The following is a 16,171-nucleotide window of genomic DNA, read 5'->3' as shown; positions in this document are numbered from 1 at the left end:
TCACCAAGGAGGACAAGGATAATGGTAAGATTAGGGAGGGATATGTTTATATTCTGGTACGTGTCGATATTAAGAAGAAGGAAATGTTGGGTGTCTTGAAAAACATTAAGGTAGATAACTCCCCATGGCATTATGGTGTTATCCCAAGATACTGAAGGAGGCAAGCGAGGAGATTGTTGGGACCTTGACAGAGATCTTTGCCTGGAGCGAAAGAGGATACAACGTCCCAGAAGACTAGAGAATAGCCAATGTTGTTCCCTTGTTTAAGAACAGCAACAGCGATAATCCAGGCAATTTTAGGCCTGTCTTTATTCAATTGTAAGGAAACTACAGCAGAAGATTCTGAAGGACAGAATTTACTTGCATTTGGAAAAGAATGTACTTATTAGGGATAGTCAGCATGGATATGGAAGTCTTGTCTCACAAACTTGATTGAGAATTTTGAGAAAGTACAAAGATGATTGACGAGGATACGGCACTGGTTGTTGTCTACATGGACTAAAGCATTTAACAAGGTCCTTCAAAGCAGGATGCTCCAGAAGATTAAGTTGAGTGGGATCCATAGTGAGTTGGTAAGTTTGATACAAAATTGACTTGGTCATAGAAAACAGAAGGTAATTGAAGGAGTGTTTCTCTGACTGGAGATCTGTGACCAGTGGTGTTCCACAAGGATCTGTGCTGGGACCTCTGTTGTTTGTTATACATAAATTATTTGGATGGAGGTAGTCTGATTAGTAAGCTTGCAGATGACATGAAAAGTGTGGAGTTGTGGATAGCAGGACAGTTATCAAAGGATACAGCAGTGGGAAAGTTGGGCAGAGAAATATCAGATGCAATTTAATCAGACAGGTGTGAGTTATTGCATTTTGGGAGGTCAACTGCAAGAGAAAAGTATAGAGTTAATGGAGGACCCTTGGGAGCATTGATATACAGAGGGATCTTGGGGTCCAGGTCTATAGTTCCTTGAATATGGCAACACAAGTAGAGAAGATAGTAAAGAAGTTGTATAGCATGCTTGCCTTCATCGATCAGGGCAGTGAGTATGAAAGTTCACAGGTCAGGTTGCAGATGTATAAAACTTCAGTTAGGCTACATTTGGGTATGATTAGATTAGATTAGATTATTTACGGTGCGGAAACAGGCCTTTCGGCTCAACAAGTCCACACCAACCCTCCGAAGAGCAACCCACCCAGAGCCATTCTCCTACATTTACCCCTTCACCTAACACTACGGGCAATTTACCGTGGCCAATTCACCTAACGTGCACATCTTTAGACTGTGGGAGGAAACCGGAGGAAACCCACGCAGACACAGGGAGAACGTACAAACTCCACACAGACAGTTGCCTGAGGCGGGAATTGAACCCGGGTCTCTGGCGCTGCTGCATCGCGTGCAGTTCTGGTGCTCACATTACAGGAAAAATGTTGAGGCTTTGGAAAGGGTGCAAAAGGATTTAACCAGAATGTTGCTTGGATTGGAGCATATCTGTTATAAGTAGAGGTTGGAACCAACTTGGATTATTTTCACTACAGCGTCCGAGGCTGAGGGGCAACCTAATAGAAGTACATAAAATTATGAAAGGCATGGATAGGGTGGACAGTCAGAATCTTTTTTCCTGGGTGGGAATGACAAATACTATGGGGCAAAGGTTAGCACTGCTGCCTCACAGCGCCAGAGACCCAGGTTCAATTCCCGCCTCAGGCGACTGACTGTGTGGAGTTTGCACGTTCTCCCCGTGGCTGCGTGGGTTTCCTCCGGGTGCTCCGGTTTCCTCCCACATTCCAAAGATGTGCAGGTCAGGTGAACTGGCCATACTAAATTGCCCGTAGTGTTAGGTAAGGGGCAAATGTACGGGTATGGGTGGATTGTGCTTCGGCGGGTCGGTGTGGACTTGTTGGGCCGAAGGGGCTTTTTCCACACTGTAATGTAATGTAATCTAATCTAATGTAATATAATCTAAAAAAAAGGTTTAAAATGGGAGGGGAAAGTTTAGGGGAGATATGTCAGAAAAGATTTTTTTTCCACAGAGGTGGTATGGGCCTGGAATATACTGCCTGGGGAGGTGGTAGAAGCAGATAAGTTAGTAAAGTTTAAGAGGCATCTAGACAGACATATGAACAGGCAATTGACATGTAAGGACCATGTGCAGGTAGATGGAATTATGGTTGGCATAAACATGGTGAGTTGAAAGGCCTGGTCCTATGCTGTATTATATCTTTCATTTCAAGTTAAAACTATAGTTTCTTACCCATATTTATTCAATAAAAAATCTTTATCATTTTGTTTAATATATGCCTTTGAATGTCCTGTACAATCTGCTCTGAGGTCTTTAGGAATGCCAGTGATAGCAGAGAACGATCACAAGATTCACAATAGCACATGGGATAATTTGCTTTCTACCCTTCTGTCCCTTCTTCACTGTTGTTGTTGAGTGGCCAGGGTGTTATATTGCTTATGGTGCTGGACATTTATGTTTTGAGAATGGCATATAACAAATTTGAAACTTGCTAAAAAATGGGAGAGAGGTGACCTAGACATCGGGAACACACCCATTTATATCACACCTTGCATTAAACAGATAGTTCAAAGACATACTGATCATGGATGGATACTCACGTAACCTTTAAGATGATAATGGATGGAACTTTAAAACAAATATTTGTGTTATGCAGATCTAATACTACCTGGAATGTGGATACTGGGGCAAGAATTGAAGTACTCTGTAAACAGCTGTGCATTTAGAGTAGCACTCATCAGGATAACACGCAGATCATGCCGAGACACTATCAGATCCTTCAGCACCAAGAGCAAAAAGTCACTAAAACACAAAAACATGCGTTTAAATCAGATTAAAACACTGGATAAAGATGCACACACAAATTAAACAAAAGTTGGCCTTGATAAAAGAGCATAAAAATGCAACAAATAATTAATTGGCAGAATTGCCAATGCTCTTTGTAATCATGGAATGTTTTCTTACCCAGTTAGCCCAACGTTATAAGCTAGTGTTAAAAAAAACAAAAACTTAATATTTCAATCATTTTACTATCACTTAATTAGACATAGGCCATAGATAACAAGACATAGCAAAGAATTAAGGACATTTAATGGATCAGTCTGTAATGGACCATGTCCCTCTTTCTCATAACGTCTATTTAATATGATATACCTAATAGCCTATTTAGTAACACATAAGAAATAAGAAAAAAAAATCATATTATTCTGTGCTATTTCCAATAAAGCACTTAACTACAAAATATAGAAACAGGTATATTAATAGTTACCACAATATAGAGAGTGACTGAATAGGCTGGAGCTTTTTTCCATGGACTTCAGAGACAGGGTGACCTTATAGAGGTTTATGAAGTCATGAGGGGCATGGATAGGGTCAATAGCCAAGATCTTTTTTTTAGGGTAGGGATTCCAATACCAGAGGGCATAGATTTAAAATTAGAGGGGAAAGATTTCAAAGAGACTTGAGGGGTAACCTTTTCACGCAGACGGTGGTATGTGTATGGAATGAGCTGCCAGAGGAAGTGGTGGAAGCTGTTACAATTACAACATTTTTTAGGCACCTGGATGGGTATATGAATAGGAAGAGTTTAGAGGGATATGGGCCAAATACTGGCAAATACAGTCAGATCGGGACGACTGATCAGCGCTGACGAGTTGGAATGAAGGTACTGTTTCCATGCTGTATGATTCTATGGCACTATGGTCAAATGTAGCCTTAATGTCAAAGGCTATCTCTCCCCCTTCAGCTTTGGAATTCAAATATTTTGTCCATTTTTGAGAAGATTTATAGTTCAGGTTGATGATAAGTTGCTTGCTTAGCTTGAACGTTTGTTTTCAGACATTTCATCATACTAGGTAACAGCAGTGAGAGTCTCTGATGAAGCACTGGTGTTATGTCCCACCTCTCTATTTATGGCTTCTTAAGGTGGGTGATGTCATTTCCGGTTCTTTTTTCCCCCCCAAGGGAAGGTAGAGAGGGTCTAAATCAGTGTGTTTATTGATGGGGTTCTGGTTAGAATGCCATGCCTCTAAGAATTGTCATACGTGTCTTTGTTTAGTCTGTCCTAGGATGTGTGCTGTCCCAGTCAAAGTGGTGTCCTTCTTTGTCTGAATGTATATAAACTAGTGGCAGTGGGTCGTGTCTTTTGGTGGCCAGTTGGTGTTCATGTATGCTGGTGGTGAGTTTCCTGCTAGTTTGTCTGATGCAGTGCTTTGTTTAAAAAAAAACAGTTCTTGTATGGTACCTGATATATGACATTAATTTTGCTGATGGAGTCTATTGGATCCTTTAGGTTCATTAGTCGCTGTTTAAGTGTGTTGGTAGCTTTATGGGCTACCATGATGCCAAGGGGTCTGAGTAGACTGGAAGTCATTTCTGATATGTCTTTGATGTAAGGTAATGTGGCTATAGTTTTTGGTTGTGTTGTGTCTGCTTGTTTGGGTTTGTTTGAGGAATCTGTGGATTGTATTTGTTGGATACTTGATTTTCTTGAAAACGTTGTATAGATATTTTTATTCTGCTTTTTTTTTAAGTTCTTGGATGCTGCAGTGTGATGTAGCTTGTTGAAATAATGCCTTGATGCAGCTCCATTGTGGGTGTTGGGATGATTGCTTCAGAAGTTAAGTATGTGGTCCACGTCTGTTGTTTTTCTGTAGACACTGGTTTGAAGCTCTCCGTTAACTGTACGGTCAGCTGTCACATCTAGCATTGGGAGTCTGTTGTCATTTTCCTCCTCTTTTGTGAACTTTATGTCTGTCAGAATATTGTTGATGGTGTTTGTAGGTTTGCTCTAATTTGTTCCGTTTTGCGATGACAAAAGTGTCATCTACGTAAGCGGACCCAAAGTTTGGGTTGGATAAATGGGAGGGCAGCTTGTTCAATTCTCTGCATTACTGCATCCGCTCTGAGCCCATTGGTGATCCCATTGGTGTTCCATTGACTTGTTTGTAGGTTTTGTTATTGAATGAGAAGTGGGTGGTAAGGCACAGGTCCACGAGCTGGAGCATGTTGTCTTTGCTGATGAAGTTGGGGCTGTCTGGTGTTTGAGGTCCTCATTTTTTTTTAATTGTGATGCCAGTGTTGCTTTGGCCAGGTCAATATTAATTGATGTGAAAAGGGCTGCAAGGTCAAAGGAGACCATTATTTCATCCTCAACTATCTTGGTGGCTTTGTCGATGTTTGAACCAAGGCTGGAATGAGATCAGGAGCTAACTGACTCTGGTATAACCCAAACTGGGCATCACTGAGTAGATGATGCTTTCTAGCATGGTTGATAATACCTTCCATCACTTTACCGATGAGAGTGGACCGATGGGACAGTAATTGGCCGAGTTGGGTTTGCCCTGCTTTTTGTATACAGAACATACCTGGACAACTTTCCACACTGTTGGGAGATACCAGTGTTGTACTGGTGTAGCTTGCCTAGTGGAGTGGCATGTTCTGAAGGACATATTGTCAATACCATTTCTGAAATGTTGTCAGGACTCATGGTCTTTGCAGTTTCCAGTACCTGCGACTGCTTCTTGATAATCACATGGAATAAACTAAATTCGCCAAAGACTGGTATCTTTGATGCAAAGCACTATTGGAGGCAGAGATGGATTATCATCACATCCGGCTGAAGATTCTTGCGAATGATTCAACCATATCTTTTGCACTAATGTGTTGGGCTCTTTCAGCATTGAAGATGGGAATATTTGTGGAGCTTCCTCCAGTGAGTTGTTTAATTGCCCACCACCATTCATGTGGTAGAACTGCAGATCCATTGATTGTAGGATTATTTAGCTCTATCACTTGCCGTTCATGCAGTTTGGCATGCAAGTCACCCTGTTTGGTAGCTTCATCAGGTTGACACCTCATATTCAGGTATGCCCTCCTGCACTTTCCACTGAATTAGGGTTGATTCCCTGGCTTGATGGTAATGGTTGAATTGGAGATATGCCAGACCATGAGGTTACAGATTGTGCTGGAGTATAATTCTGCTGTTGATGGCCCACAGCACCTCATGAATGCTCAGTCTTGAGTTGTTAGACCTGTTCAAAGTCTGTCCCATTTAGCACAGTGATAGCGTCACACAACAAGATATAAGGTATTTTCCGTGTGTAGCTAGAAATTAATCTCTAAAAGGACTGTACAGTGGTCATCTGACTGATACTGTCATGGATAGATGTATCTGCAAACAGCAGATTGGTAAAGGTAAGGGTAGTGGGCAATGAGATCCCTACCCTAGAATACATTTTGGCCCTTGCCACCTTCAGTGCTTTCTCCAAGTGTCATTCAACATGGAGGAGAATTGATTCATCAGCCAAGGGAGGACAGCATGTGGTAATTAACATGAAATTTCCTTGCCCATGTTTAACCTGAAGCCATGAGACTTCAGTGGGTCCAGACTCAAAATTGCATACCTCCCATCTGTATACCACAGTGCCACCATCTCTGCTGGGTCTGTATCCTGGTGGGAGGACATATCGAAGTATAGTAATGGTGGTATCTGGTACACAGTCATATTCACAGAATCAGACCCTACAGACAATGTCAGGCTATTGCTCGACTAGTCTGAGACAGCTCTCCCAATTCTGGCACTAGCCCCCAGATGTTGGTAAGAGGGATTTTGCAGGATCAACAGGGCTGTTTCTGCCGTTGTCGTTTCCAGTGCCTGGGTTGATGCCAACTGGTCTTGTCATTTCATTTATTTACTGAGACTTTGTAGTGATTGATATAACTGAGTAGCTTGCTGGCCCATTTCAGAGGGCAGTTGAGAGTTAACTACATTGCCGTTGGTCCCAAGTCTCATGTAGGCCAGACTAGGTAAGGATGGTAGATTTCCTTCCCTGAAGGACATTAGTGAGGTGGACAGATTTTTCAGGAGAAAGTGAGGACTGCAGATGCTGGGGATCAGAACTGAAAAATGTGTTGCTGGAAAAGCACAGCAGGAAGGGCTTATGCCCGAAACGTCGATTCTCCTTCTCCTTTGATGCTGCCTGACCTGCTGCGCTTTTCCAGCAACACATTTTTAAGGACAGATTTTTCAGACAATCACCAACAGTTTCATGATTATCAGTAGATTCTTGGTTAAATTTAAGAAAAAAAATCTGAAACTAACTGCTGTGGTGGGATTCAAGCCTGGGTCCCCAGAACATTAGCAGAGCTTCTAGACTAACAGTCTAGAGCTAACACCACTAGGCCACTTATAGTCAAAGAGTTTCAACTGAATATATGAGGCAAAAAGTGAATAGAGATTTGTGAAGTTGGGGATGTTAGGGAATCAAGATGAAAATGCAGAATAAAGTTTGGTAGTGGAGTTTTAGAAAATTATGAATAGCTAGTCTTGGTTATTGTTAGAAGATCAAACAGACATTGATTCCTATTCAATCTAAAATATATAATCCGAGAGCTGGGTACAACTAGAGACGACACGGTTTATCTCTAGAACCAAATAAAATTGACATAAACAAAGTTATTCGAAGTTGGAAGAAGTTGTTGTTCATTAATGATTTGATGTTGGACAAGTAAGTGGAGTACTAATAGAAGGGTGAAGCTCGGACTCATTATTATACATTTGTTATGCTGTTGTTTGAGATCCACAAGGTGCCTCCCTTTTAAATGACTGGCTATGAGGCCAGGAAAAGGTACCATCATTGGCAGTGCATTGGGACAGGTAGAAATTGAACCAGTTGAGGTTAGTGTTATGGAAGTAAACAGAGAAGAGGTCCTAAAGGAACATTGAATGGTCTAATACATGATGACCAAGAAACAACTAGGTAGGGTAGGAGGGAGATGTGCAGGTATCAAGCTTTTAAAAGCTCTTGATCAATGGAAGATGCCATGAAAACTGAGCACCATCTCAACTGTTGGATTTAATAGGGTTCAGCCTAATTTCCAAACACGTTGTCATATCCACAACTCTCGTGAACAAGCTGAAGTAAAATACCATATGTGAAAGCATGAGCTTTTTTTATTACCTCCACAAGGTGGAGATAAAGAGCTATATCATAAACTTGTTTTTGATCAAGATAGTTTCATCGAGCTCTAAGATGAAAAAATAGTAAATAATTTGGTCTCTTTACTCATTGATATCCCAACTTCATTCATTGGAACTAATTGTATAAAGTGTTCTTAGTTGATCTAAACATCTTGTTACTCAGTTTGGCATTAATTCCTTAGGAAAAGGGAAGAAATACTGTGAAGCATGTGCTCATGCTTCCAACTGCACCCAAAATTCTAATTCAGATCAGGAGTCTGCCATTCTCTGGGGAAACACACTCAAGAACACAAAGCAACTCAGGTTCTCTGTTATACACAAGTCACTATTGAAAGATACCCATAAGACGACAGGAAAAAGGAGTCAACCATTTGACTCCAGCCTGCTCTGACATTCATTAGAATCATGGCTCATCTGACATTCGTCACATTCACTTTCCTGAGTTTTCCCCATGATCCCACTAGAATCTATCTATCTTCGCCTTAAATATACACAAGGATTCTATCCCCACAGCTCTTTGTGGCAAGGAGTTCCAAAGACACACAACCCTCCGAGATAAGAAACTCCTCCTCATCTCAGTCTTAAATCAGCATCCTTTAATTTGAGACTATGCCTTCTAGTAGTAGACTTTCTCATGAGGGAACACTCTCAGCATTTACTATCAACCCCATATGATTCAATAAGTTTACCTCTCATTCTTCTCAACTCTAGTGAGTAGAGACCTAACCGGTTTAGCCTTGTGCACAAAATAATTCCTCCAGACAGGGATCATCCTTGTGATCCTCCTCTGAACGGCCAGTAATAGAATAATAACTTTCCTTAATTAAATGGATCAAAACTGCTCTCAGTACTCCACATGGTCTCACCAGCATCTTGTACAGTTGCAGTAAGACTTCCCTAAGCTTATATTCCAAACCCCTTGAAATAAGGACCAACATTCCATTAGCCTTCCTGATTATTGCTGCACCTGCGTGATAGCATTCTGTGATTCATGCACAAGTACCAAGTCCTTTGTGTTGCAGTTTTCTCCATTTAAATAAAGCTATCCTTCTGTTTTCCCTTCCGTAATGAACAACTTCCCATTTTCCCACATTATTCTCCATTTGAGAAATTTTTGCCCATTTACTTAACCCATAAATCTCTCTAAACTGTTTGGATCCATCTCACAACTTGACTTTCCACCTATTTTTGTCATCTGCAAATTTGGTTACAGTACATCACTTCCTTTCTTAGAGTCATTAATACATACTGTAAACACTTGCAGTTCCAACACTGATCCCTGCTACTCCAGAATCTAAAGAATTTTGGAAAAATACAAACATAGCTCAGCAGCTACTTCCAGTAGGATAATTGGATGCAAATTATCAGGGCCGGGGACTTCTGTCTTCAGCCCTATTAGTTTGTCTAAATAATACTTCTCTATTGATAGTGATGGTACTTCATCCCTCCCCTGTAATCTTTAGTATTAATGGGACATTCAAATAATCTCCCACTATATTAACTCATGCAAAATATTTGTTTAACTCCTCTGCCATTTCCTTTATCCGCCAAAAGTGTTCTCGCCAGATTCATTTTCTATGTTCATTTCTCTTTTCCTTTTTATATTCCTCACTGGTTTGCCCTCGCAGTTTATTTTTCCTCTTTAATATCTTCTTAATCCTTCTTTACTGGATTCTCAATTTACCCCAGTCTTTGAGGCTATCACTGACCTTCGCCTTCTTCCTTTTTCTTTCAACTTTATATTCTTTTGTACCTCTCAGAATCTTTTCTCCTTACTAGGATGTATATTTTTAATAAGAATCATTAATTACCTCCTTAAATATCAGTCACTGCTTGCTTACTGACTGTCTTGCTAATGTATCTGCCCAGTCCACTTTAGCTAACTCTGTCCTCAGCTCACTGTCATTCCCTTTATTTAAAGTTGTTTCTGATTCAAGCGACTCACACTCAAACCGAATATCAAATTTGAGCATGTTATGATCACTACTTCCTGGGGGCCTTTTTACTGAGGTCATTTATTAAACTTGTCACATTACCAGCTCCAGTGAGGGCTGTGTTTTTTTGTTGGCTCCATGACATATTGTTCTTGGACACCCTTGTATTTACTAACAGAAAAATTCCATACCGAGCTAATTTAAAGATTTGAGATTCAGCTCAAAGAGATTTACTGTAGTTAAGATTTCCAGATAATCATAGTAAGTGATTTCAAATTAGTTATAGACTTTGACACATAACTTAAAAAAAGACGCAATAAGCACGAAGGAGATTCTACTAAAATTCATATGGACAACTCAGTGTTAGACACTAAGGGAGGGCCCCACACTATTAGCAGGGAGGATTAAATAACAGGTGCAGAAATCAGCAGAACTGGAATGCATTGGGAAAACCCCAAGGATAATGATAAGGGCGTAAATATCATGAGATCATGAAAGACAGAGGGTAGTCCATATGGGTGTCCATTATGGACAATGCAGTCACATGATTAATTTGACTGGACATGTATGTAATTAATTAATAATATGATTGGCATGTAATTGTTAAAGGCAGGCTGAAAACAAACATCTAAGAATGCATGTCTTGGTTTATTGAAGAAGTTTCTGACCCCCTAGAGGTTTCTCTCCAATGGTGTAATTTCAATAAACTCTTTGTTGCTGGAAGTGGAATCCAGGGGTTGAGTCATTTATTTAGTCATTCCGCCCCAACACTATTCAATCCACTCTCAGTTTCCATCTATTGCAATTATTATTTCCTCTCCTTATTCTATAATGATCAGCTAGGCTAAGACTCTTCCGAGAAGTCCTTTCTTTGTTCTTTCTAAATTCCAAATATCTTCTGCCTCCTTACAATCGCGGTCTTTAAATCAAGACTCAGTGGCCTACTATTTAAACTTCATGAGTTCAAAACTATGACTCCTTACTTTCTTTCACCTTTTCCACAAGCACTTTTGTTTTAAAATCTGAGCTGGTCATCATTCCAAAATGCTTTTCCACTTTGGTGGCTTCATGCTTGATACTGAACTGCACTGAAATTCACAATGAGCTGCTCCAATGTGAAAAACAGAATCACCTTTCCTCTGTTCTTTCATGAACTTCATCTACAATAACATGGGACACGCCTTGGAGATCTGGGTCTGCCTCCAGTCGTCTGAGCAGCACTCCTGCAGTGCAGTAAAGCAATCTAGTAGAGGAAGTCTGAAAACATAATCAAAATAAGTTTGTAAGATACACCAATGCAAATTTGAGATGGAGGAGTAGAAATCCGAAATGTTTTTAAATGCACACAAATTGATGAAAATGCAAGAATAAAAATAATAAATTAAGCAGGTAAGAGTGTTGAAAATTATCTCCACTAGAGAAAAATACATCACTTAAATCTATAATGGTGACTGTGCAGAATTTCTACATGTTCAAATAAAAGGACAAAACATTTAAGTGGGGGGAAACAGAGCACAAGAGTAAATTGTGGAATCTTTTACATGCACCCAACTAAGTAGAAAGAACCTCAATCTTAGCTGAAAAACAGCACTTCCAGTGGAGCAGTGCTTCCATGTTGTAGTGTGGGAGTGTTGGTTTTGATTTGTGCTTGACCCCTGGAGTGAGACTTGAACCCAGAATCTTTTGACTCTGAGACAAGAGATTCAGTACAGCTGACACACATCCAGGTAGAAAGGAATTAGAACAAGAGCGAGCATAATGAGTGTTCATGAGATTGAAAATATAAAATAAATCGAAGTGGATCAGTTTTACAGCTTTTCATCAAAGGACATAGACATCTTACAATTTATGTTTGATATCTGGGGGCTGAGGGTTCCATTACAATTAGAGGCAGTAAACAAAACTGAACATTAGCATATTCCTTGGGCAAAATGAATGTATTTGAAGAAGCTGCAGTAAAGCAGGTAAGAAACAAAAAAGTACTTTTACTGTGAACAACAAACTGTTAAACACTATTGAGACTTTGTAGGATTAGTGATAAAATAAATTTAAAGTACAAAAAGATTGCTTGAGAAAGTTATCAGTCAACATCAGTACTTAGTAAAAATAGAATCTACTTTAAACTGCATACTGTACTGGAGGAATATGCTTACAATAATAATGTAATACAGTCAGAGCCAGCAAAGAGTTAACAATATATATGATATATGTTTGGCAAATCACTAGGGCATCTGAATAGACACCACAGACAACGTAGTCTGATCCCTGAAACACAATTTGGACTTTTGGAGCACTCACAGAAACTTCTACAAAAAAAGGATTGTTAGATAAATTAAAAGTCACAGAATCCAGGGTAGGACATGAAAATGGTAAGGGAACTGTCTAATATAAAGATAATCCAAAACCAAACAAAATGCTGGAAATACTCACCAGGTCTGGCAGCATTGCGGGGTGGGGGGTGGGGGGTGGGGGGGGTGGGGGGGTGTGGTCTCCCCACTGATTTAAAATTAACTGAAAATACTCAAGATATGCGATGCCACAGTTGACTGGGGAGAAAGAATGTTCAGTCAACTTTTATCAAGATCACTGAATGGATCCCATTATTTCTCATCTTTAATACTACATTTGATCATATTTGCTTAAAGTGCAGAAACAATTTAGGAGTTGGGACAGTATGTTGCGGTTGCACTGGACATTGGTGAGGCCATTGTTGGAGTATTGTGTACAATTCTGTTTGCCCAGCTATAGGAAGTATATTATTAAATTGGAGAGGGTGCAGAAAAGACTTATTGGGATTGGAAGATTAGAGTTATGAGGCTGGATAGGCTGGGATATTTTTCACTGGAGCATAGGAAATTGAGGGGGTAACCTTGTAGAGGTTTATAAAATCATGAGGGGTATAGAAAAGGTGAATAGTAAAAGGTTTTTCCCTCACGGGTTGGGGAATTCCATACTGGAGGGCATAATTTTAAACTAAAAGGAGAAAGATTTAAAAGGGACCCAAGGGCCAACTTTTTCACAGAGGCTGGTTCATGTGTGGAAAGAACTGCCGGAGGAAGTGGTAGAAGCAGGTACTGTTACAATGTTTAAAAGAGATTTGGATGGCAATCGAATAGGGAAGGTTTAGAAGAATATGGGCCAAATGCCAGCAAACGGGACTAGCTTAGTTTGGGAAACTTGGTGGGCCTGGAGGAGTTAGATAGAAGGGTCTGTTTCCATGCTGTTTGACTCTATGACAAGGCCATGTAGCAAAACAATATGCTAGAGAGTTACAAAAAGATTAGGATTAATATTTCAAAAGAGACTATAAAGGCAAATAAATATCAATAACATATGAAATACTACAATAGTTAACATTTGAGACAAAAGTGTACAATGATTAGAATGAATTAGAACATAGGGACTTGGTAAAATCACTGATATACTTGCAATGACCAAGGCAGGATAGTAAAGCATAAACAATTAAAAGTTAAAAACAACATAATCCCCAGCACAAAATGGATGAGGAAAGAGTTAACCTTGGAGTCACAGAGATATACAGCATGGTAACAGACCCTTCGGTCCAACCTGTCCATACCAACCAGATATCCCAACCCAATCTAGTCCCACCTGCCAGCACCCGGCCCATATCCCTCCAAACCCTTCCTATTCATTTACCCATCCTAATGCCTTTTAAATGTTGCAATTGTACCAGCCTCCACCACTTGTACATCTCTAAAAGGACACCCCTCAACCTCTGACGCTCCAGGGAAAACAGCCCCAGCCTATTCAGCCTCTCCCTATAGCTCAAATCCTCCAACCCTGGCAACACCCTTCTAAATCTTTTCTGAACCCTTTCAAGTTTCACAACATCTTTCCAATAGGAAGGAGACTAGAATTGCATGCAATATCCAACAGTGACCTAATTAATTCCTGTACAGCCGCAATATGACCTCCCAACTCCTGTACTTAATATTCTGACCAATAAAAGCATACCAAACACATTCTTCACTATCCTATCTACCTGCGTATAGTCTAGAAAGATTAGAATTCAATAGTGATCATCACTGAAGTGCAAGAGAGATTTGTAAATAAACCGTAGATTTTTAATTCAAACAAACGTAGAATATTGAGACCATACCAAAGAGAGAGGAAAGGGAAAATCTAGACAAATAAAGCAGTCAATAGTTTGTTTTTATTTGTAAGTGATAAATATTTGGAATAGTCAATCAATTTTAGCTGGAGTTACGGCTTGTAGCTACTCCTGCCAGGTGACCTGCTGTCCAATTATGGCATGCTCGCCTGTCTTATACAATCCTCACACACCTACTGGAGCCCATCTGCAAAAAGTCTGTGACATTTGCCATCTAACCAAGCCTAGGTTGATTGCTCTTTCTGGTGACATTCACTCTGCCTTCTAGGAGAGATCTCCATAGTTTCTCAACTCTGACCAAATGGCTGAAATTAAAACTAGGATGCAAAAGAGTTGGTTTTATTCAATGTACGATTAAAATGTATACTTCAATTGAATAGTTAACTTATAATTACATTTTAAATCTCAGATTCAAAATAATTTCTGAAATACGAAGAAGAGTCAGCATAGAAACAATCAGTTGCACCAACTTGATTGAAAAAGTAAGAGAAAGACAAATAATCAATGCAATGTTTAGGAGCACCATACAGACATTGTGTAATTTGGTTAACAAGAGAACAGTTTGCATTATAATTCTTCATAGCATGAATTGAGTGTTTTATCACAAGTATTTTACAAAGACGCTCATTCTTTGGACATGGGTTTGAACACCTGTTCTGCATCTAGAAGGTAGAGAAGAGTGAGGAGGAATCAATCTCCCTTTGATCAATCTCAGAGCACTCCTAGGAATTGTATTGAGATTAAAATGTTTAGAGGAAGCCTTTCATAAAATCATAGAATCCCGACCTGTGGAAACAGGCCCTTCAGCCCAACAAGTCCACACTGACCCTCCGAGGAGTAACCCACCCAAACCCATTGCCCTACCCTATTACCCTACATTTACCCCTGACTAATGCACCCAACTACAGATCCCTGAACAAAATGGACAATTTAGCATAGCCAATTCACCTAACCTGCATATCCTTGGATTGTAGGAGGAAACCGGAGCACCCAGAGGATCATGCAGATATGGGGAGAATGCGCAAACTCCACACAGCCAGTCACCCGAGGCTGGAATTGAACCAGGTCCCTGGCGCTATGAGGCAGCAGTGCTAACCACCGAGCCACCGAGGGCGAAAATCTTTCAATCATGGGCATGCTAATAGGACAAAATTCTCAAACCCATTACTGCATAGTGTATCCCAACACAGATAAATCATTTTTAATGTGCTTTACATTTAATGCAGGATTTTTACTTCTGTTCAAATACTAAATCTCAACCACACACTAAAAAGGCAGCCCAACTTAGTATTCTCCCGTTATAAGTAACTATCTTGAGATCTAAGTGTTTTCTTGTATTAAAGTTTTGCCCTCATATACTCAAGACAAAATACAAAGAGGTAAAAGTAACACATTACTACACACTTTGGGACACGAGAATACAAAAGCAGAAATGTACCTCTCAGACTGCAGAAGGCGCTGGTCAGACAGCACTTGGAATATGGCGAACAATTTTGGATGCCAGATCTAAAGAACGATGTGCAAGCCATGGACAGGGATCAGACACGGTTTAGAATGATCCTGAGGATGAAGACTGGAGGTTGCCAACAGGGTTCCACTGTTTAAGAAAGGTGGTAAGGACAAACCAAGGAACTATAGACCAGTGAGCCTGACGTCAGTGGTGGGCACATTGTTGGAGGGAATCCTGAGGGACAGGATGTATCTGTATTTGGAATGGCAAGGACTGATTACGGATAGTCAACATGGCTTTGTGCGTGGGAAATCATGTCTCAAACTTGATTGATTTTTTTGAGGAAGTAACAAAGACGATTGAGGAGGACAGAACGGTGGACGTGATCTATATGGACTTCAGAAAGGCATTTGACAAGGTTCCCCATGGGAGATTGGTTAGCAAGGTTAGGTCTCATGGAGTACAGGCAGAACTAGCCATTTGGATACAGAATTGGCTCAAAGGTAGAAGACCGAGGGTAGTGGTGGAGGGTTGTTTTTCAGACTGGAGGGGCCTGTGACCAGTGGAGTGTCACAAGAATCAGTGCTGGGTCCACTAGTTTTAGTCATTTACATAAATGATTTGGTTGCGGGCATAAGAGGTACAGTTAGTAAGTTTG

The 16,171-nt window shown here is 40.2% G+C and overlaps 1 protein-coding gene across 6 annotated transcripts in view; it reads right to left on the bottom strand.

Annotated features, from left to right (window-relative positions):
* Positions 1 to 16,171, bottom strand: part of dhx57 (DEAH (Asp-Glu-Ala-Asp/His) box polypeptide 57) — a 117,753-nt gene that overhangs the window by 61,566 nt on the left and 40,016 nt on the right. For all 6 annotated transcript variants that reach the window (XM_072581269.1, XM_072581274.1, XM_072581271.1 and 3 more), the window contains exons 9-10: positions 11,064 to 11,188; positions 2,685 to 2,818 (exon numbers count right to left, since the gene is read on the bottom strand). In XM_072581269.1, the coding sequence (XP_072437370.1) occupies positions 2,685 to 2,818; positions 11,064 to 11,188 (259 nt within the window). The remainder of the gene's footprint in view (positions 1 to 2,684; positions 2,819 to 11,063; positions 11,189 to 16,171) is intronic.

The sequence above is a fragment of the Chiloscyllium punctatum genome, chromosome 11, assembly GCF_047496795.1.
Source record: "Chiloscyllium punctatum isolate Juve2018m chromosome 11, sChiPun1.3, whole genome shotgun sequence".
In the NCBI taxonomy this organism is placed as follows: domain Eukaryota; kingdom Metazoa; phylum Chordata; class Chondrichthyes; order Orectolobiformes; family Hemiscylliidae; genus Chiloscyllium; species Chiloscyllium punctatum.
Note: the sequence above shows the minus strand (reverse complement) of the source record. Positions and strands in the feature narration are given on the sequence as shown.